Raw genomic sequence first — 21,772 nt, 5'->3', positions numbered from 1 at the left:
GATTTATCAATCTTATTAATTCTTTGAAGGAACCAGCTCCTACTTTTGTTGATTTGTTTTACTGTTCTTTTGGTTTCTATTTCATTGATTTCTGCTCTGATCTTTATGATTTCTCTTTTTCTGTTGTGTCTGGGCTTTCTTTTCTGTTCTTACTCCAAGTCCTTTAGGTGTAGGGTTAGGATGTATACTTGAGACCCTTCTTGTTTCTTGAGAATGACTTGTAGTGCCATATACTTTCTTATCAGGACCAACTTTGCTGTGTCCCAAAAATTTTGAACAGTTGTGTTTTCATTTTCATTTGTCTCCACGAATTTTTTCAATTCTTCTTTAATTTATGGTTGACCCATTCATTTTTTGTTTTTAGTATCTCATAAATTTTTAATTTCTTTTCAGCATAACATAATTCATTGTTTTTGTACCACACCCAGTGCTCCATGCAATACACACCCTCTGTAATACTCACCACCTGTCTCCCTCAACCTCCCACCCCCTGCCCCTTCAAAACCCTCAGATTGTTTTTCAGAGTCCATAGTCTCTCATGGTTCACCTCCCCTTCCAATTTCCCTCAACTCCCATCTCCTCTCCATCTCCCTATGTCCTCCATGTTATTTGTTATGCTCCACAAATAAGTGAAACCATATGACTCTGCTTGAGTTATTTCACTCAGCATAATCTCTTCCAGTCCTGTCCATGTTGTTACAAAAGTTGGGTATTCTTCCTTTGTGATGGAGGCATAATACTCCAAAGTGTATATGGACCACATCTTCCTTATCCATTTGTCTGTTGAAGGGCATCTTGGTTCTTTCCACAGTTTGGCTATGGTGGCCATTGCTGCTATAAACATTGGGGTACAGATGGCCCTTCTTTCCACTACATCTGTATCTTTGGGGTAAATTCCCAGTAGTGCAATTACAGGGTCATAGGGAAGCTCTATTTTTAATTTCTATTTTTAATCTTAAGGAATCTCCACATTGTTCTCCAAAGTGGCTGCACCAACTTGCATTCCCACCAACAGTGTAAAAGGGTTCCCCTTTCTCCACATCCTCTCCAACACAAATTGTTTTCTGTCTTGCTAATTTTGGCCATTCTAACTGGTGTAAGGTGGTATCTCAATGTGTTTTTAATTTGAATCTCCCTGATGGTTAGTGATGATGAACATTTTTTCGTGTGTCTGATAGCCATTTGTATGTCTTCATTGGAGAAGTGTCTGTTCATATCTTCTGCCCATTTTTTGATATGATTATCTGTTTTGTGTGTGTTGAGTTTGAGAAGTTCTTTAGAGATTCTGGATATCAACCTTTTGTCTGTACTGTCATTTGCAAATATCTTCTCCCATTCTGTGGGTTGCCTCGTTGTTTTGTTGACTGTTTCCTTTGCTGTGCAGAAGCTTTTTATCTCAATAAAGTCCCAAAAGTTCATTTTTGCTTTTGTTTCCTTTGCCTTTGGAGACATATCTTGAAAGAAGTTGCTGTGGCTGATATCGAAGAGGTTACTGCCTATGTTCTCCTCTAGGATTCTGATGGATTCCTGTCTCACATTGAGGTCTTTTATCCATTTTGAGTTTATCATTGTGTACAGTGTAGGAGAATGGTCACGTTTCATTCTTCTACATATAGCTGTCCAGTTTTCCCAGCACCATTTATTGAAGAGACTGTCTTTTTCCACTGTATATTTTTTCCTGCTTTGTCGAAAATTATTTGACCAGAGAGTTGAGGGTCCATATCTGGGCTCTCTGTTCCATTGGTCTATGTGTCTGTTTTTATGCCAGTACTATGCTGTCTTGGTGATCACAGCTTTGTAGTAAAGCTTGAAATCAGGTAACGTGATGACACCAGTTTTGTTTTCCTTTTTCAACATTTCCTTAGCAATCTGGGGTCTCTTCTGATTCCATACAAATTTTAGGATTATTTGCTCCAGCTCTTTGAAAAATACTGCTGGAATTTTGATCAGGATGGCATTAAAAGTATAGATTGCTCTAGGCAGTATAGACATTTTAACAAAGTTTATTCTTCTGATCCAAGAGCATGAAATGGTCTTCCACCTTTTTGTGTCTTCCTTAATTTCTTTCATGAGTGTTCTGTAACTCCTCGAGTACAGATCCTTTACCTCTTAGGTTTATCCCCAGGTATCATATGGTTCTTGGTGCTATAGTAAATGGAATCGATTCTCTAATTTCCCTTTCTGTATTTTCATTGTTAGTGTATAAGAAAGCCACTGATTTCTGTACATTGACTTTGTATCCTGCCACAGTACTTAATTGCTGTATGAGTTCTAGCAGTTTGGCGGTGGAGTCTTTTGAGTTTTCCATATAAAGAATCATGTCATCTGCGAAGAGAGAGAGTTTGACTTCTTCATTGCCAATTTGGATACCTTTTATTTCTTTTTGTTGTCTGATTGCTGTTTCTAGGACTTCTAATACTATGTTGAACAAGAGTGGTGAGAGTGGGCATCCTGTGCCTGATCTCAGTGGGAAGGCTGTGAGCCTTTCCCCATTAAGGATGATATTTGCAGGGGGTCTTTCATAGATAGATTTTATGAAGTTGTGGCATGTTCTCTCTATCCCTATACTTTGAAGCATTTTAATCAGGAACGGGTGCTGGATTTTGTCAAATGCTTTTTCTGCATCAGTTGAGAGGACCCTGTATTTCTTCTTTCTTCTTACTGATTTGTTCTATCACATTGATTGATTTGAGAATGTTGAACCATCCTTGTAACCCAGGGATGAATCCCACCTGGTCTGGGTGAGTAATCTTTTTAATGTGCTGTTGGATCCTATTTCCTAGGATCTTGTTGAGAATCTTAGCATCCATATTCATCAATGATATTGGTCTGAAATTCTCCTTTTTGGTAGGGTCTTTTCCTGGTTTGGGGAATCAGGGTAATGCTGGCTTCATAAAAAGAGTCTGGAAGTTTTCTTTCTGCTTCAATTTTTGGAAACAGCTTTAGAGAATAGGTGTTATTTCTTCTTTGAAAGTCTGGTAGAATTCCCCAGGGAATCCATCAGGTCCTGGGCTCTTGTTTTCTGGGAGGTTTTTGATCACTGCTTCAATCTTGTTACTAGATATCAATCTATTCAGGTTGTGAATTTCTTCCTGGTTCAATTTTGGAAGTTTATAGTTTTCTAGGAATGCATCCATTTCATCTAGGTTGCTTAACTTATTGGCATATAAGTGTTGATAATAGCTTCTGATTGTTTTTACTTCCTTGGTGTTAGTTGTGATCTCTCCCTTTTCATTCATAATTTTATTAATTTGAGCTTTCTCTCTTTTCTTTTGGATTACTGTGGCCAATGTTTTATCGATCTTATTGATTCTTTCAAAATACCAGCTTCAAGTTTCATTGATACGTTCTACTGTATCTCTAGTTTCTACCTCATTGATCTCTGATATAATCTTGATTATATCCCTTCTTATTTGTGGAGTTGGTTTAATTTGTTGTTGATTCTCCAGTTCTTTAAGGTATAGAGAAAGTTGGTGTATTTTGGATTTTTCAATTTTTTTGAGGGAGGCTTGGATGACAATGTATTTCCCCCTTAGGATCGCCTTCGCTGTATCCCATAGATTTTGGACTGAAGTGTCTTCATTCTCATTGGTTTCCATGAATCATTGAAGTTCTTCTTTGATCTCCTGGTTTATCCAAGTATTCTTAAGCAAGGCGGTCTTTAGCTTCCAGGTGTTTGAGTTCCTTCCAAACTTTTCCTTGTGATTGAGCTCCAGTTTCAAAGAATTGTGATCTGAGAATATGCAGGGAATAATCTCAGTCTTTTGGTATCAGTTGAGTCCTGATTTGTGACCCAGTATGTGGTCTATTCTGGAGAAGGTTCCATGTGCACTTGAGAAGAATGAGTATTCTGTTGTTTTAGGGTGGGAGGTTCTGTGTATATCTATGAAGCCCAGCTGGTCCAATGTGTCATTCAATTCTCTTGTTTCTTTATTGATATTCTGCTTGGATGACCTGTCTATTACTGTGAGAGGCGTGTTAGGATCTCCTACTATTAATGTATTCATATCAATATGACTCTTTATCTTGATTAATAGTTTTCTTATGTAATTGGCTGCTCCCATATTGGGGGAATAGATATTTACAATTGTTAGATCATCTTGGTGGATAGTCCCTTTAAGAATTATGTAGTGTCCTTCTGTATCTCTGACTACAGTCTTTAGTTTAAAATCTAATTTATCTGGTATGAGAATCACTAACCTGGCCTTCTTTTGAGGCCCTTTGGCATGAAAGATGCTTCTCCGTCTCTTCACTTCCAGTCTGGGTGTATCCTGAGGTTCAAAATGTGACCCCTTCATTCTTTAGTAAGATGTTCTTTAGCCTCCCTATATTTGAGTTCTTTCCAACTTTCCTCTTATGAGTGAGTTCTACCTTCAGAACATTGTGGTCTGAAAATATGCAGGGAATGATCCCAAGCCTTTGGTACTGGTTGAGACCTGATTTGTGACCCAGGTCATGTTCTATCCTGGATAATGTTCCATGTGGACTAGAGAAGAATGTGTATTCTGTTGCTTTGGGATACAATGTTCTAAATATATCTATGATGTCCATCTGTTCCAGTGTGTCATTTAAAGCCTTTATTTCCTTGTTGATCTTTTGCTTGGATGATCTGTCCATTTCATTGAGGGGGTGTTAATGTCCCCTACTATTACTGTATTATTGTCAATGTGTTTCTTTGATTTTGTTATTATTTGGTTTATATAATTGACTGCTCCCATGATAGAGGCATAGATACTTAAAATTGTTAGATCTTCTTGTTGGACAAACCCTTTAAGTATGATATACTGTCCTTCATCATCTCTTATTATACTCTTTGGCTTAAAATCTAATTGATCTACTATAAGGATTGCCACCCAGCTTTCTTTTGATGTCTGTTAGCATGGTAATTTTTTTTTTTTTACTCCCTCACTTTAAATATGGAGGTTTATTTGGGTCTAAAATGAGTTTCTTATAGACAGCATATCCATGTTTTTTTAATCCATTGATACCCTATGTCTTTTTTTAAATATTTTATTTATTTATTTGATTGAAAGAGATCACAAGTAGGCAGAGAGGCAGGCAGAGAGAGAGGGGAAAGCAGGTTCTCTGCTGAGCAGAAATCTGATGCAGGGCTCGATCTTAGGACCCTGAGGCCATGACCTGAGCCAAAGGCACAGACTTTAACCCACTGAGCCACCCAGGCAGCCCCTCCCCATGTCTTTTGATTGGGGCATTTAGCCCACTTATTTTCAGGGTAACTATTGAAAGACATTAAGTTACTGCCATTCTATTGACTTTAAGGTGACTGTTACTCTATATTGTCTCTGTTCCTTACTGGTCTACTACTTTTAGGCTCTCTTTTTTCTTAGAGGACATCTTTCAATATTTCCTGTAGAGCTGGTTTGATGTTTGTAAATTCTTTCAGATTCGTTTGTTCTGGAAGCTTTTTATCTCTTTATTTTCAATGACAGCCAGGCTGGATATAGTATTCTCAGCTGCATATTTTTCTTATGTAGTGCTCTAAATATATCATGCTAATCCTTTATGGCCCGCCAGGTCTCTGTGGATAAGTCTGCTGCCAATGTAATATTTCTACCATTGTATGTTGCAGACCTCTTTTCCCAAGCTGTTTTCAGGATTTTCTCTTAATCACTAAGATTTGTAAGTCTTACTATTAGATGACGTGGTATGGACCTATATTTATTGATTTTGAGGAGGGTTCTCTGTGCCTTCTGGATTTTGATACTTGTTCCCTTTGCCATATGAGGGAAATTGTCTACTATAATTTGCTCCAATATACCTTCTTCTCCCACTCTCTTTCTTCTTCCTCTGGGATCCCAATTATTCTAATATTGTTTCATCTAATGGTATCACTTATCTCTCGAATTCTCCCCTTGTAGTCCAGTAGTTGTTTGTCTTTCTTTTGCTCGGCTTCTTTATTCTCCATCATTTGATCTTCTATATCACTAATTATCTCTTCTGATTCATTTATTCTAGCAGTAAGAGCCTCCATTTTTTATTGCACCTCATTAATAGCTTTTTAAATTTCAACTTGGTTAGATTTTAGTTCTTTTATTTCTCCAGAAAGGGATTTTATTTCTTCAGAAAGGGATTCTCTAATATCTTCCATGCCTTTTTCCAACCCTGCTAGCTCCTTGAGAATCGTTATTCTGGGCTCTAGTTCTGACATATTACCAATGTTCATATTGAATTGGTTTCTAGCCATCAGTACTGCCTCTTGGTTTTTTTTTTTTTTATCATTTTAAAATGACAATGCCTTGTCACTTTACCCAGATAAGAATATATAAATAAGTGAATAAAATACAAAAAGGGTATAAAGACCCCAGAAATATATATGCTAACCAAATCAGAAGAGACCCAAAACTGGGGAAGAATAAAGTGGGGAAAATAAAATAAAAATTAAAAAATTATATATATACATATATATAATTATATATATACATATAATTTTTAATTTTTATTATATATATTATTTACATATAAATATTTATATAAATATATTAAATATATAAATAATATATATAAATCATCTATACATTTTATATATTATGATATATAATGCTTAATATATAATATATGAATTATTTATATTTATATATAATATATAATGTTTAATATATATAATATATATATCATTTATATATATTTTAGACTTGTGAATAGAGCAGAGTCATCCACTTGATTTTGGGTATATTCTGGTCTCTTAGAAGAAACAACCTCAAAAATTATAAAGAAGTAAAAACTTATACATACACAAAAATAAAGGAAAACATGATGATAGGATGGAATATGAGTGTAAAGATGAAAATTTTAAAAAAATTCTAAAAAAGGAATTCATAAGATAAGTTGGTTGGGAAAAAAACATAAAAAAGATGTGGAGAGAATGTGATCAGGCTGGGGACTAGAACAAACCCATGTGCTAGATTTAGGGTATATTTAGATCTATTGGAAGAGATTGTATCTCAAAATTTTAAAGAAAAAAACCTATATGTATACAATAATAAGGTCAAATACAATGAAGGGATAAAATATGACTATAACAATGAAAATTTTAAAATATTTTTAAAGTGTACTGTCATGATAAAATAGTTAAAAATGTTAAAAGAGGAAAGAGGACAAGTCAAAATGAAGAATAAGAAAAAAATAAAATTAAAAAAAAACTTAAGTTTGCAAGACTAAAGGATCATGGGAAGAAAACAATGAATTCTATGTATTGCTTTCCCCTAGCTCAGGATTTCTGCAGTTCTCATTGATTGGTAAAGTTGGTCTTGGTTTGATATTCTTGCTGATCTTCTTGGTGGGCGGGGGTGTGCTTTTGCAGTGATTCTCAAACGTTTTTGACTGAGTTAGAATTGTACCACCCTTTCCAGGGACCAGGCTAAGTAATCTGTTTGGGTTCACTCTCGATAGCTTTTGTTCCCTGAACACTTTCCGTAGAGCTTTGGAGGATGGGAATGAAGATGGCAACCTCTTAATCTCTGGCCCAGAGGAGCTGAGAGTTCAGGGACCCATTCTCCAGTACACTATCAGAGAAAAGCAGTCACACCCTCCCATCTCCCTGGTCTCTGGCTGCACTCCGTCCGTGCTCACCTGGCCTGTGACTGAGGGGTTGTATCTCTGGCGCACAGCCCCATTTGGAGTCTCCAAACCCAGCAGATTCCTACTGTGCCCTCCTGTGCTGCTTTTCCTGCAGGAGGACAAGGGGCTCTCTCCAGATCTGCCACTTAAGGGGTCCCTGTTCGAAGAGCAGTGTTCCAAATGTGCCTTGGATAAAGGTTTAAGGTAACCATAGGCTGAAAGCTTACTCCTTGACCCTGTCTCTGTAGCTGGCTTCCCCTCTTTGATACCTCCAACTCTGCCACACTCAGGCAGCCCCAGTCTTTCTTTGACCCAATGGGTCCTGAGACCACACTGTTCCCACACCCCCAGTAAGCATCTGGGGCAATGTCCCTCAGTGGAGTAGACTTCTGAATGTTCTGATGCTCCACTCCTTACTAGGAGCCAGCTCCTCCCCTCCACCGTCTATCTTCCTGTTTTCTCAGATTCACTTCTCCACATGTCCTATCTTCCAGGAAGTGGTTGATTTTCTGTCCTAGAATTTCTGCTCTTCTTGTCTTCTATCTCCTGTTGAGTTTATAGGTGTTTGGAATGGTTTGACAACTATCTAGCTGAACTCCTGGGACCTAATAATATTTCAGTGTTTTACTCTTCTACCCTCTTGCTTCCTCCACATGAGATTATTCTTAATCGACTATGTGAGTAGCTTAAAAGTTTTTTAACATAACTCTCAATAAGCAGCACTATGTAAGCCATTTGGAATCATTTCTCTACAAATAGAAGTCAAGATAATGGCTTATTTGGTTAAGAGAAATTAAGATAATTATAGATTATTTCTATGTTTCAGGGGCATATTTTATTATCACAACTTTTTTTCAGCAATCCCATGAGCTAAATGCAGTTTTCTTTTCCCACCCACAAATAATAATTAGGAAAAAATAAGGGAGGCATATGTATGACATTGCTTTCTCTATAAATATTCATTATATTCTTCCAGTTTCCCTAGTAAATGTTTCAGCCCTGCTACCAACTAAACAAGTAGAGGAAGTGTTCTTGATACATTAATATTTGTTGATTTTTTATTAGCATTGCATTTCATTTCCACATTAAGCAAAAATAAAAGGATATAAAATGTCTATTTGGTCAATTCCCATATTAAGAGAGAATCCATAAAAACAAAATTTCACATCAGAGTCCTGATGCTACTTATTACATACTTTTATAAACAAATTTTTTTATTTGTTTTTCCAAATTATCTTTATACCTTCTAATTTTTTTCTTTTTGGAAATATTTCAGTATACCATTTTTGAGTTTATTATGTTTTATTTATATTAAAGTCTCCAATTGAGGCAAAATTAGTTTTTATTTTTTAATGCATAGACTTTACTTTAAAGGTCTATTCCAGTAAAAATATTTAAACTAAGTTTACATGAATCAAATTAAAATGAATGTGTTCTACAAATTCACTTAGACTATTACAGCTTCTCAGTATTTGGGTGTCATTGAAATTGTTCAAGAATTACAAATGTCTAAAATTTCAAGTGACAGCTCAGTGGTTAAGTGCTTATCTGAAAGTATATGGACTAGTTAGTAATTAATTTATCACTTAATTTAAAATGAAGTAGGGTTCTCATTGTTATATATATAAATGTGTGAATCTCAGTTACAATTCTGGCAAAATAAAATCTACCATTAAATGGGTGTCTAAATCCTTTGGGACATTATTATACAATAATGACTATCAAGGGTTTGGCATAGAAATAGCAATCAAACTATCAGTCATTTATTTGATAGCTAATTTGTCTCTACTAGCTGATTAGGCTTTTAAAGGCATAGAAAGGAGGCATTCCCTGGTTTTAAATGCAATATATTGTGAACTGATTTAGGGTAAAGTGGACTGTGGGATTTCTTCTTTTGACAGGCTGACAGATCAGATATTCTGAAAGGGCCTTCAACTGAAAAACAAGAAACATATTTCTCAGTGCATTTCTGGTTTAGAAGAAAGCAAAGAAAATCTACAAGGCTATGCATAGATACTGTATAAACACACATAAATAGATATACACATAATGAAAAGAACATGAACTGAAATGAAAATAAGAGATGAAATGGGAAGAAAACTTGGTTTTCCTTGGAGCAGATGGCAATAAATCTCTGGAATGAGACGACTAAGATGGGGGCCTAGTCTCCTTGGATCAATAGGTGAAGAAGCTAAACTTGAAATTTAGCATTTATCTAAAACCCTCAGAGAATGTTAAATGGCACCAGCTTGGTAGTAAGTCTTGGATTCAATTAGCATAAAATGAATAAAATTATACCCAATTTAGGGCCTCAGGATTCTCAAAGCTAAAGCTCAAATAAATACGCTTTTACTATTAAATATAGCAAACACATAGGGAAGAAAGCTATCATGAATGAGTCACTAGAAATATCAGTTTTTTTTGGAAATGAGGGCATTTGAAAACCCTCCAGTATATGGTAGAATTTAGAAAGTCACATGCATGTGCAGGACAAGGCGCATGTTCAGAAAACCCGAGAAGACCTTAAACTTTCACCACTAGCTGATGTGTAAACCTAGTGTAAGCAACAAGTGAAAGCTAAGGCGACTTGCAAATGGTCTGGCTAAGTATTAAACAAGTGTGGGGCACTGAGCCAATCCTCAAAGACTGGGGAAGGTCTTGTCATGGTCTGCATATCTGTGCTCACTCAAAATTCATGTGTTGAAATCTTAATGCCCAATATGATGATATTGGGAGGTCGGCCCTTAGGAAATACTTAGGTCCAGAGGATTAAAAAAAAAAAAAAAAAGATTTCCATTTATGAGGAAGAGTGTTCCCACCACACACTAAATCAGCCAACATCTTGATCATAGACTTTCCAGCATCAAGGACTAAGATAATTTTTTTATTGTTGTTTATAACTCATCCAGTTTATGGCATTTTTGTTATAGCAGCCTAAAAATACTTAAAGTGATTGCTTTTTAAGCTCCTTGTATTTAAAAAAAAAATCTATCCAGAAAAAATATTGTATGGACACAAGTTAAACTTTCAACCATCAAAAACAGCAAATCCTGGAGAAAGGAGAGAATCTGATTTCCAGAGTTACTGCATTATAATATTCAAATGTCCAGTTTCAACAACAACTGAATAATTGCAAAGCATACAAAGAAGCAAGAAAGTATGAGCATTCAAAAGAACAAATTGATTTGACCAAAAAATCCCTGAAGAAAGTTCAGTCATTGAGTGTATTAAACAAAGATTTATCATGATTCTATTAATTATGCTCAAAGAATATGGACAAAGAATTGAAGGGAACCATAAAAATGATATATTAATAAAATCTGAATATCAATAAGGAGATATAAATTATAAAAATAGGAATTTGGGGAATTCAGAATATAAAACTGAAGTGAAAAATTAGAGAAGTTCAATAGCAGATCTGACCAGGCAGAAGACAGAATTAGTAAACTTGAACAGTTTTTTGGACAACTAAAATTATCCAGTCTGAAAAATAAAAAGAAAAAATAATAAATAAAAAATAATGAAATGGGCATAAGAGATATGAACAAGTTAGTAAAAAATGTATTATGAGAATCTTATATAGATGCAGAAGGAATATTTAAAGAAGTGATGGTCAAAAATTTTCCAAATGTGAGTAGTACATGAATCTACACATTAGAAGCTCAAGAAACTCCAAGTAAACTCTAAGAGTTTCATACATGGACAAATCATAGTTAAATTGCTGAAAGATATAGACAAAGAGAATCTTGAAAGGATGAGGGAAGAAGTCACTGGTCATGTGCAAGAAATCCTAAAAATATTAACAGCTGATTTTTAATAAGAAAAAGACATGGAAACCAGAAAACCATAAGATAACATATTTAAAGGATGAAAGAACAAGGATTTTTGACAGATATAAAATTCTCTCTCTCTGCCTGCCTCTCTGACTACTTGTGACCTCTGTCAAATAAATAAATAAAATCTTTTAAATAAATAAATAAAGTGGAAGAAAAGAAACTAATATTTAGAGTACATAATCAGTAGCATAAAACAACCTAATTTAAAAATAGATAAAAGACTTGAATAGCCAGTTCTCCAAAGAAGATATGCAAATGGCCAATAAATACATGAAAAGATATTTGATATTATTATTCATTAGAGAAATGCAATCAAACCACAATAATAGAAAACTTTACACCTACTGGGATGACTACAGTAAAAACAAAATAAAAATAAGCAACACACTTACTTGGATGACTACAATAAAAACAAAACAAAAATCAAAACTTTTGAAACGTGGAAAAACTGGAATCCTCCTGTATTGCTGGTAGGAATTTAAATTTTGCAGCAACTCTGGAAAGTAATTTGGCAGTTCCTCAAAAAGTTAAACATACAGTTAATATATGACACTGAAATTCCAGTCCTGGGCATATACTCTGAAAATCGAAAACAAATATTTGAACGTTTACATGTATACCAATCTTCATAGTAGCAATATTCACAATAGGCAAAAAATACATACATCACATGTGACTATCAACAGAGTTTTAGTTAAACAAAATGAACTATAGACCTAAAATAGAATATTGTTTGGCCATGAAAAGGAATACATTTGCTACAATATGTATAAACCTCAAAGATCTTATGCTAAGTGAAATAAATCAGACACAAGAAGACAAATAATTCTACTTACATAAAATACTTCTTATTGGCAAATTTATAGAAATATATAGCATGTTAGAAATTACCAAGGGCAAGAGAAAGGGAAAATGAGGTGTTATGGCTCAATAGTCCCAAGGTTTTGGTTTGATGTATTGGAAAAACTTTTGGAAACAGACAGTAAGAGTTGTACGACATTATGAACATAATGCCACCAAACTGTACACTTAAAGAATGGTTAAAAGCACAAATTTTCCTTTACATATATTACCATAATAAAAAAAATAGCAAACATAGAGGAAACACAGATAATATTAGAAATAGAAACAGGACAAAAGCCTAGATGTAGCATAAACTAAAAGAAAGTGAATGACTATATGACAATGAATTTGAAAATTTTCTCAATGTTGAAATATTTCTGAGAAAAGTAAACTTATTTCAACTGACTCAAAAGAAAACAAACCTGAAAGTCTGAATAATTCAAAAAGTTAAAAAAAAAAAAAAACTACTGCTCTCCAGAAAGAGCCTTAGATATTTTTACAACATAGTTCTTTTATTTTTTTTTAAGTTTTTATGTATTTATTTGAAAGAGCACAAGTAGGGGGCAGAGGCAGAGGGAGAGAGAGAAGCAAATTCCCTGGTAAGCAGAGAGCCTGACCCCAAGATCATGACCTGAGCTGAAGGCAGTTCCTTAATTAACTGAGCCATGCAGCTGTCCTTTACAGGATAGTTCTACCGAACTTCCAAAAAATAAATTATTCTCAAACTTACAGAAGCTTTTCCATAATAGAAATGAAAATATACTTGTGTCAATTTATTTGATGAAAAATTTTGATACTAAATCAAGGAAAACCGGAGAAGAAAACTTCCTTGTCTTCATAAAGTATAATTACCTCAATAATATTCTTAATGGTGAAATATTAGAATAATTTTCTTTCTTTCCCTTTAATCTTGCATTTCCTTTATTTTTTTAATTTAATTTTCAGTGTTCCAAAATTCATTGTTTATGAACCACACCCAGTGCTCCATGCAATATGTGCCCTCCATAATACCCACCACTAGGCTCACCCAACCCCCCATGCCCATCACCTCCAAAACACTCAGTTTGAGTCCACAGTCTCTCATGGCTTGTCTCCGCTTCCAATTTCCCCCATCTCACTTCTCCTGTCCATCTCCCAATGTCCTCCATGTTATTCCTTATGTTCCACAAGTAAGTGGAACCATATAAAAATTGACTCTCTCTGCTTGACTTAGCATAATCTCTTCCAGTCCCATCCATGTTGATATAAAAGTTGGGTATTCATCCTTTCTGATGGAGGCATAAACTCCATTGTATATATGGACCATATCTTTTTAATCCATTTGTCCATTGAAGGGCATCTTTGTTCTTTCCACAGTTTGGCGACTGTGACCATTGCTGCTATGAACATTGGGGTACAGATGGCCCTTCTTTTCACTACATCTGTATCTTTGGGGTAAATACCAATTGCATGGTAATAGGGAAACTCTATTTTTAATTTCTTATGGAATCTCCACACTGTTTTCCAAAGTGGCTGCACCAAGTGACATTCCCAAAAACAGTGTAAGAGGGTTACCCTTATTCCACATCCTCTCCAACACATGTTCTTTACTGTGTTGTTAATTTTGGCCATTCTAACTGGTATAAGGTGGTATCTCAATGTGGTTTTGATTTGAATCTCCCTGTTTGCTAATAATGATTAATATTTTTTTCATGTGTCTGTTAGCCATTTGTATGTCTTAATTAGAGAAGTGCCTTTTTATGTCTTCTGCCCATTTTTTGATGTGATTATCTATTTTGTGTGTGTTGAGTTTGAGGAGTTCTTTATAGATCTTGGATATCAGACCTTTGTCTGTAGTGTCATTTGAGAATATCTTCTCCCTTTCCATGGGTTGCCTCTTTGTTTTGTTTACTGTTTCCTTTGCTGTTCAGAAGCTTTTTATCTTGATAAAGTTCCAAAAGTTCATTTTTGCTTTTGTTTCCTTTGCCTTTGGAGACATATCTTGAAAGAAGTTGCTGTGGCTGATAGCAAAGAGGTTAGAGCCTATGTTCTCCTCTAGGATTCTGATGGATTCCTGTCTCATGTTGAGGTCTTTTATCCATTTTGAGTTTATCTTTGTGTATGGTATAAGAGAATGGTCAAGTTTCATTCTTCTACACATAGCTGTTCAATTTCCCCAGCATCATTTATTGAAGAGACTGTCTTTTTTCACTGTATATTTTTATTTTCCTGCTTTGTCAAAGATTGTTTGACCATAGAGCTAAGGGTCCATATCTGGGCTCTCTACTCTGTTCCACTGGTCTATGCGTCCATTTTTGTGCCAGTACCATGCTGTCTTGGTGATCACAGCTTTGTAGTAAAGCTTGCAATCAGGCAATGTGATGCCCCCAGTTTTGTTTTTCTTTTTCAACATTTCCTTAGTAATTTGGGGTCTCTTCTGGTTCCATACAAATTTTACGATCATTTGTTCCAGCTCTTTGAAAAATGCTGTGGAATTTTGATTGGGATGGCATTGAAAGTATAGATAGAAGCATTTCCTTTTAAGTGAGCTACAACTTAATGAGGCTAACTATAACCTATTTCATTAAACCCCAGAAATCCAGGGCAGTTAAGATAAAAGAAACTCAGTCAGAGAAGGATAATTATCATATGGTTTCACTCATACGCAGAATATAGAAAACAATGCAGAGGATTAAAGGGGAAGGGAAGGTAAATGCCATGGGAAGAAATCAGAGAGGGATTCAAACCATGAGAGACTCTTAACTATGGGAAAGAAACTGAGGGTTGCTGGAGGGGAGACCGGTGGGAGAATGGGGTAAGAGGGTGATGGGTATTAAGGAGGGTGCATTATGTGATGAGCACTAGGTGTTATATGCAACTGATGAATTATTGAACTCTACATTTGAAACTAATGATGTTCTATATGTTGGCTAATTGAATTTAAATTTTGAAAAAAAAGATAAAAGAAAGGGAGAAACAAGAACAGCACCTGGGTGGCCTAGTTGGTTAACCCACCTACTCTTGGTTTCAATTCAGGTCCTGAGTGAGTCCTTTGTTGGGTTCCATAGAAGTGGGCTTAAGACTCCTTGTTCCTCTGCTCCACCCTCACCACCCTTCCCATACTTTCTACCTCTCTCTAAAATTAATAAATAGGACAGATAAGAATATAAATTGTTATTTACAGAAGATATACTTGTTATATACAAAACTAAAAATAATTTATAAATAATAGTAGTAGGAAAGTCATCTAAATGTAAGCTCAATAAGCAAAAATAAATTTCCTATCTATATACAAACAGTGAAAAGGTAAAAATATAAAGATATATACCATTTGAAATGACAAAAAAAAAAAATAGGGCACCAGGGTGGTTCTGTCACCTCAGCTGCCAACTATTCATTTCATCTCAGGCCATGATCTCATGGTGGTGAGATCAAGACTTGCATCAGGCTCCACACTCAATGGGGAGTCTGCTTGGGATTCTCTCTCTTTGCCCCTTCCCTCACTCATGTGCTCTCTCTCTCATAACTAAATAAATCTTTCAAAAGAATAACAAAAAATAATAAAAAATGGTTTTCAAAATGTGTATAGAAAAATTGAATATCTGACTCATAAGATGGTCTTATTTTATAGCGATAAGCCAATTTCTGTTGGTTCAGGGACACTCAAACTGATCAAAGAGCTCAATCTAGAACTCTCAAACCAACATCCTTATTTATAGACTCTTGAGATATGTCAGTCTGACATGCAGATCATTGGGGAAAAGAGGTCTGTTTACTCAAGTAATATTGAGACAACTGCTTATTTATACTGAAGCTTTGAAAAGGGGGATCTCTGCTAGGTTACTGTTATTGTTTATGTCTCTATTTCACACACTTTATGAAAATCACTTCCTCAAAAATAAAGATTTGAAGAAAATAGGTAATGCAGAAGTGTTACTTATAAAATAATTGATTAAAAGTTCACTTTAGTAAAATTAGTAATTCCTTCTTATCAAAAGATTTTTTAAAAAGAAAGCAAAAAAGCAAGCTATCAACTTGAAGAAGATACTGCAACTCACATAACATGTAATAGATTACTATCCATAATATATAAAGCTGACCTCAACTAGTGAGTTAGACTCAGTGGTGTATTATGAACGGTGTATTATGAATGAGTTACAGGTAGAACGAAGACATTGATCTTAGCTCTCTGTGAGGCAGAGTAGGGCCTGGGTAAAAAATTTTCATTGGAAGCAGCCTCATCTTTTTACCTCAATGTGTCTTAAATATTACTCTTTCCTATGTGCACTATAAAAGAAACATGTTGGGAATCACTGATATAAAGAATTATGAAATCAATAACAAGCAGTCCAGGGGCACCTGTGTGGCTCAGTGTTGTGAAATCAGGCCCCACATCAGGCTCCACATTGGGGCTAGCATGGTATTCTCTCTCTCCCTCTTTCTCAGCCCCTCCTTCCAAAAAATAAATAAACAAGCAGTCAAGTGAAAAATAGTCAAAATACAAAGTCATGTCACAGAAAAGGAAACATAAATGACATACATATAAAAATATATACAGCTTAATTATTAAGAAAATACAAAAGATATATACTTTACACACTCTCTACATTGGTAGAAATAATTAAATCTAATGTACAGAAGTTATAAGTATTTAAACTAGTAAAATAATTTTGGAAAACCTTATGACACAATATCATGAAATTAAATGTTTGCTTGTTTTTGAGAAATTATAATTCTAAGCATATAACATAGAGATATACATTTGAACTAGGAACTGTTTAATAGTGTTCATAAGCATATTGTTTATAAAAACAAAAAAGTAAAAACAACCTAAATCTCTAATGACAGACAATTATCAATTGAGAGTATCTGTATGTAACTATCTATATGTAATATAAAACCATTAAAAAAATCAAGAGGTGTCATAATAAAAAAAAAATGTTATAAAGCTTAAAAAATCCAGAATATAAAATTGGTCATTTTTTTAGAATTTCTCTTTATATTTCCAAGGTAACAAATAGCTATGAAAATTATTAGAGAGATGCCTTTTTAATTTATTCTTTACTAAAATTGGTGACCTTGGGCATTCATTTTTTTAATCTAAAATAATGAATATTATTTTATTATTAACTATTTTTTGCTCAAGGCATGATTATATATGACAGTATTTATGTAATTTCTTCCTGTACTGATTCTTAATTACATTATTATTTAATATCATATCGGGTTCCTAATTTAAAAATTACAGTTTTATTAAATATGAATTTTTGCATAAATGTATAAACAATGTATGAATACATAAGTATATGTTAGTAAGAAATAATACTAAGTTACGTATTGTGGTGTCATTTGCTCCCGGTTTTACTAACATGTTATAATCATTTGAGGGATTCTGTTACCAAAGGATACACAAAAGTAAATCCAATACCTTTAAATCTGGTAATTTAGATTCAAATTTAGCTCTAATGTTTTTTTAAGCTTTACTATTTAATGGAAATAGCACACTGTGTTTTTCCATGTTAGTTTTATAAAAAATATATGCAAATGTATGGAAAACCACTCTCCGCCTACATGTACTTTTTATAAAGACTTCTCAAAGTAGATTTGCATTAATCATGCTTCAAATATCCCTCTCTCTCTCTGCCTGCCTCTCTGCCTACTTGTGATCTCTGTCTGTCAAATAAATAAATAAAATCTTTAAAAAAAAAAAAAAAAGGGGGCGCCTGGGTGGCTCAGTGGGTTAAGCCGCTGCCTTCGGCTCAGGTCATGATCTCAGGGTCCTGGGATCGAGTCCCACATCGGGCTCTCTGCTCAGCAGGGAGCCTGCTTCCCTCTCTCTCTCTGCCTGCCTCTCTGCCTACTTGTGATCTCTGTCTGTCAAATAAATAAATAAAATCTTTAAAAAAAAAAAAAAAAAAAAATCATGCTTCAAATAAGAGTTTCCTATAAACAGAAGCCATGCCATTTCATTGAAAATTATTACAGAAGGTGCATTAGAGCAAATAGAAATCATGAAAATTATAATAATTGGATTTTAGGGATAGTCAGACATAGTCTGCTCGCATGGTATTTATATGGATGAATATAATGAGTCTGATATGCATTTTCAACATTTCTTTGCCTGAATTTTTATTTTTATTACATATTGCAATATAGTTGAGATGTTTGTTTCTGTTTATTGCTAGGTCATACAGATAAATTTTGAAGAATTTGATCTGGAGATTGGCTATGATACATTGACCATTGGTGATGGAGGTGAAGTTGGAGACCCCAGGACAGTACTCCAAGTGTAAGTGCTCACCATCTCATTCTTGACTTTGCCTATCAGGTCTTTATTAAATTTTACCCTTTTTTCTCTTTCTTCTTTCTTTCTTTTTTTTTTTTTTTAGTTGGTCCTTTCCACTACTATGAACAGAAGAAGCATCGTAACTTGGTTATTATGATCAACCTACATATAGTATTTATTAGTTCTTCTTCAGTGAGGTTTAAGATACTGGATCTAAACAGAATTTTCTAGACTCCACTGGCAAACAGAAACCTGTCAGAAATGGAAGCTCACAGTAAAATTGCAGAGTGGATGATTAGGGTTTATTTTGGAAAATACCCTTGCCCTTAGAGTTTAGAAATGGAAAGGAAAAAAAAAAAGTATAAAATGGATCCCAGGGGTCTCTGATATCTGTACTGCAGACTTGTGGGTCATGTTCATGTATTGGCTGTAAAATCATTCCTAGCCATTGAGATCTGAAGTTTAGATTTGAAATAGATGAAGTAGAGCAAATGGGGATTTTGATATGGGCTGAAACAATGATCATGTATCAAAAAACAGGAAATGCTAATAACTTATTTATTCCCCAGTCCTTGGGCTATTCATTCCAATAATCTACCTCTGATAGTGGCATGGAAAATATTTTGGGGAGACTATATTGTGTTTTCTCCTTTGAACCTCAAAAATTTAGGATTCACTTTCTCTCAGAATTCCTTTCATAGCTATTGATTTTCAGTTCAGACTTCATGAACACAATGGATTTCCCTAAACCATCAAATTGAAGTTCACACTGAGTATTTCATCTCCACTGGGAATAAAAATTAAAGCTTCATTCTGTGAGCATTACCTTTTAGACTATTCAATCAATAGATCTAAATTGGTCCCCCTAGTGAGAATGTGGGAGGGCTAGGAAAGAAAAGAAAAAAAAATACATTATTTTTAAAACACCCTAAGACTGTGAGAGTAGCAAGTGTGTATGTGCATACACATACACACACTATTCAGATCCAGACCTTATTGTAATGATATGGATCTAATTTTTCTTATAAAACTCAAAATAAGAAAAAATAGGGCAATACCTTTACAACTTTTAGATACTGAGAGAACAAAGAACTTTTTAAAAAAATACAACCATACTCTAAAGAAAAATTAATTCCTCCTTGATCAAGAGATGCTTTAAATCCACACTGTTCTAGGCTGTGTGTGTGGGGTGGGTGTTACGCCTTGTTTCCCACCCCACCCCGCATAATGTCCTTCCCACAGTCACACACTGCCACCACTATCTCTCACCACAGTCCGCATACCGACCATCCCCATTTGACCTCAGTTGCAAAAACAAAAACAAAAAAATTATTAGTGGTTTTGCTGCTCACTTCAAAATTTTAATTGTTAAGTGCATATGATGCCCTTATTTCATTTTATATTGGAAGACAGGGATGGGGAGAGTTTTAAATTAATTTTTAAAATCCTGTCTTGAATGGATGAAATCAAATAGTGGATGAGGTGAGAAGCATGGGATAATTTAGTAAAAATAAATAAATAAATAAATCTTACAGTTGATTTTTTGAAGAAGATTATTCCCAAATTAGCTGGACAACAAAAGATTCTATAGAGAACAAATGTATGGATGGGTAGTGCCTTTATAAACCAAATAAATAGTCAAATGGAAATAGCTGTATGTCACAGACTAACATGAGTTTCCTTCTGTTGCTGGTAGGAAAAAGAAGAAAAAGTTATATATTATTTTCCTCTTCTCATATTCCTCTTGTTATACTGTCCCTTTTTTGTGTAGTCGTTCTACTTTGTTGTTATATTTCCCTCACTCTGAGAAGTTATATTAATTTTGAAAAATTCATGAGATTCCCATTTTTCGTCCATATTCCTCTGTCTGTAACCAGATACTGTTTCTCAAACTTGCTTTTCTCCCTGAGAAACAAAATTGCACTTCTCTGAAAATATAACCCTTTTCCTAAGTAAGGATGACTGAAACAGAACTTAGGTAGCACCTACTCCTGGAGGTGTTCAAATGAAAGCTGGCTGACTCACTAACAGAGATTTTACAGTGCTAGAATTAGATCAGAAGTTCCTTTGAACTCTAAGATTCTGTAATAATAGAACTTAACTGGATTTGTATCCACCAGAGAAGTGAATCTGAAGCCTATTTCTCAAGGTTAACTTTCCCAACTTTAGGACCGCTCATTTGGGCGTTTACAGGGCCCAGAGTAAGAAAGCAAATAAATGCAAACTTATGTATCATATATCTAAATATTATGTTATATATGAAAGCTACATGTCATCAAATATAGTATGTTCCATTCTCCTACCTTGACAAACGCACTTTCATGACGACCTGATAAGACAAGTTGGCATTTGGAATTCTAGGAATTGTGTGGTTTCCTTATGGGGTCATGAAGTTATGGGGCAAATGTGTTCCCAGCCCCAGCCTACAGCTGCCACCCACTCTCACCAACCTTAGCTCCATCCTTCACCAAGCTGTGGTCTTCTCTTCCCAGTTTAAATATTTGAAGACCACGTGCCTCCCTGCAAGTACTGTCCACTGCCCAAGGGTACACATATGGGTCCTATGTCCTGGCCCTGGAAATATGCATGTGGAAAGGAGACTTATGTGTGTCCAGATAGCAGGCAAATCCAGGGTACTGGATTTTTTACAACTAGTGAGTTGTAAAACAGTACTTCTCAAACAAACTGTAAAATAGATTTGTTTTCATTTCCAATCTATCTTGAACTGATACTTTTGTAAAGGGAAGGGAAAATAAATGTATCGAAAAATGAAATAAAAACATATGTGAGTACAATCCCATTATTTTTATATTATGAAATTCACCGCACACAATTGCTCTTAAATTACTTTAGAAGTTTGAAAGACTTACTCCCAATTCTTGTACTGATGGCACAATGGGCTGGAAACTAGCCTAGAATCTGGAAGAAGTCAGGGAGGGAGGCAGGCACCAGTAGATGCATCAACTCCCTGGGGAAGAGTTAAGGAAAGGTCAGAAGGACACCCTCCATGGGGAAGAGATTAGAAAAGGGGTCCTCCTGCCCAAGTTGAAAAACAATATTAGGTATGTGGCATGATAAATTGTCAAGAATTTTAAATTTTAAAACCCCAGTTGAAAAGAATTTATTTTAAATGATGCAATTCGGTGCCTGGGTGGCTCAGTGAATTAAGCCTCTGCCTTCGTTTTAGGTGATGTTCCTAGGGTCCTGGGATTGAGCCCCATGTTGGGCTCTCTGCTCAGCAGGGAGCCTG

General features: G+C 34.9%; 1 protein-coding gene across 1 annotated transcript in view; it reads left to right on the top strand.

The window, feature by feature from the left end:
- The window catches only part of CSMD3 (CUB and Sushi multiple domains 3), a 1,237,422-nt gene that overhangs the window by 637,203 nt on the left and 578,447 nt on the right, over window positions 1-21,772 (top strand). Inside the window, exon 12 of the mRNA XM_004743466.3 lies at window positions 18,422-18,525. Coding sequence (XP_004743523.2) covers window positions 18,422-18,525 — 104 coding nt within the window. The remainder of the gene's footprint in view (window positions 1-18,421; window positions 18,526-21,772) is intronic.

The sequence above is a fragment of the Mustela putorius genome, unplaced genomic scaffold (genome assembly GCF_011764305.1).
Source record: "Mustela putorius furo isolate JIRA1106 unplaced genomic scaffold, ASM1176430v1.1 tig00000228_pilon_pilon_pilon, whole genome shotgun sequence".
NCBI lineage: Eukaryota > Metazoa > Chordata > Mammalia > Carnivora > Mustelidae > Mustela > Mustela putorius.
The sequence above is the reverse complement of the archived record's forward strand: the minus strand, read 5'-3'. Positions and strand labels throughout refer to the sequence as shown.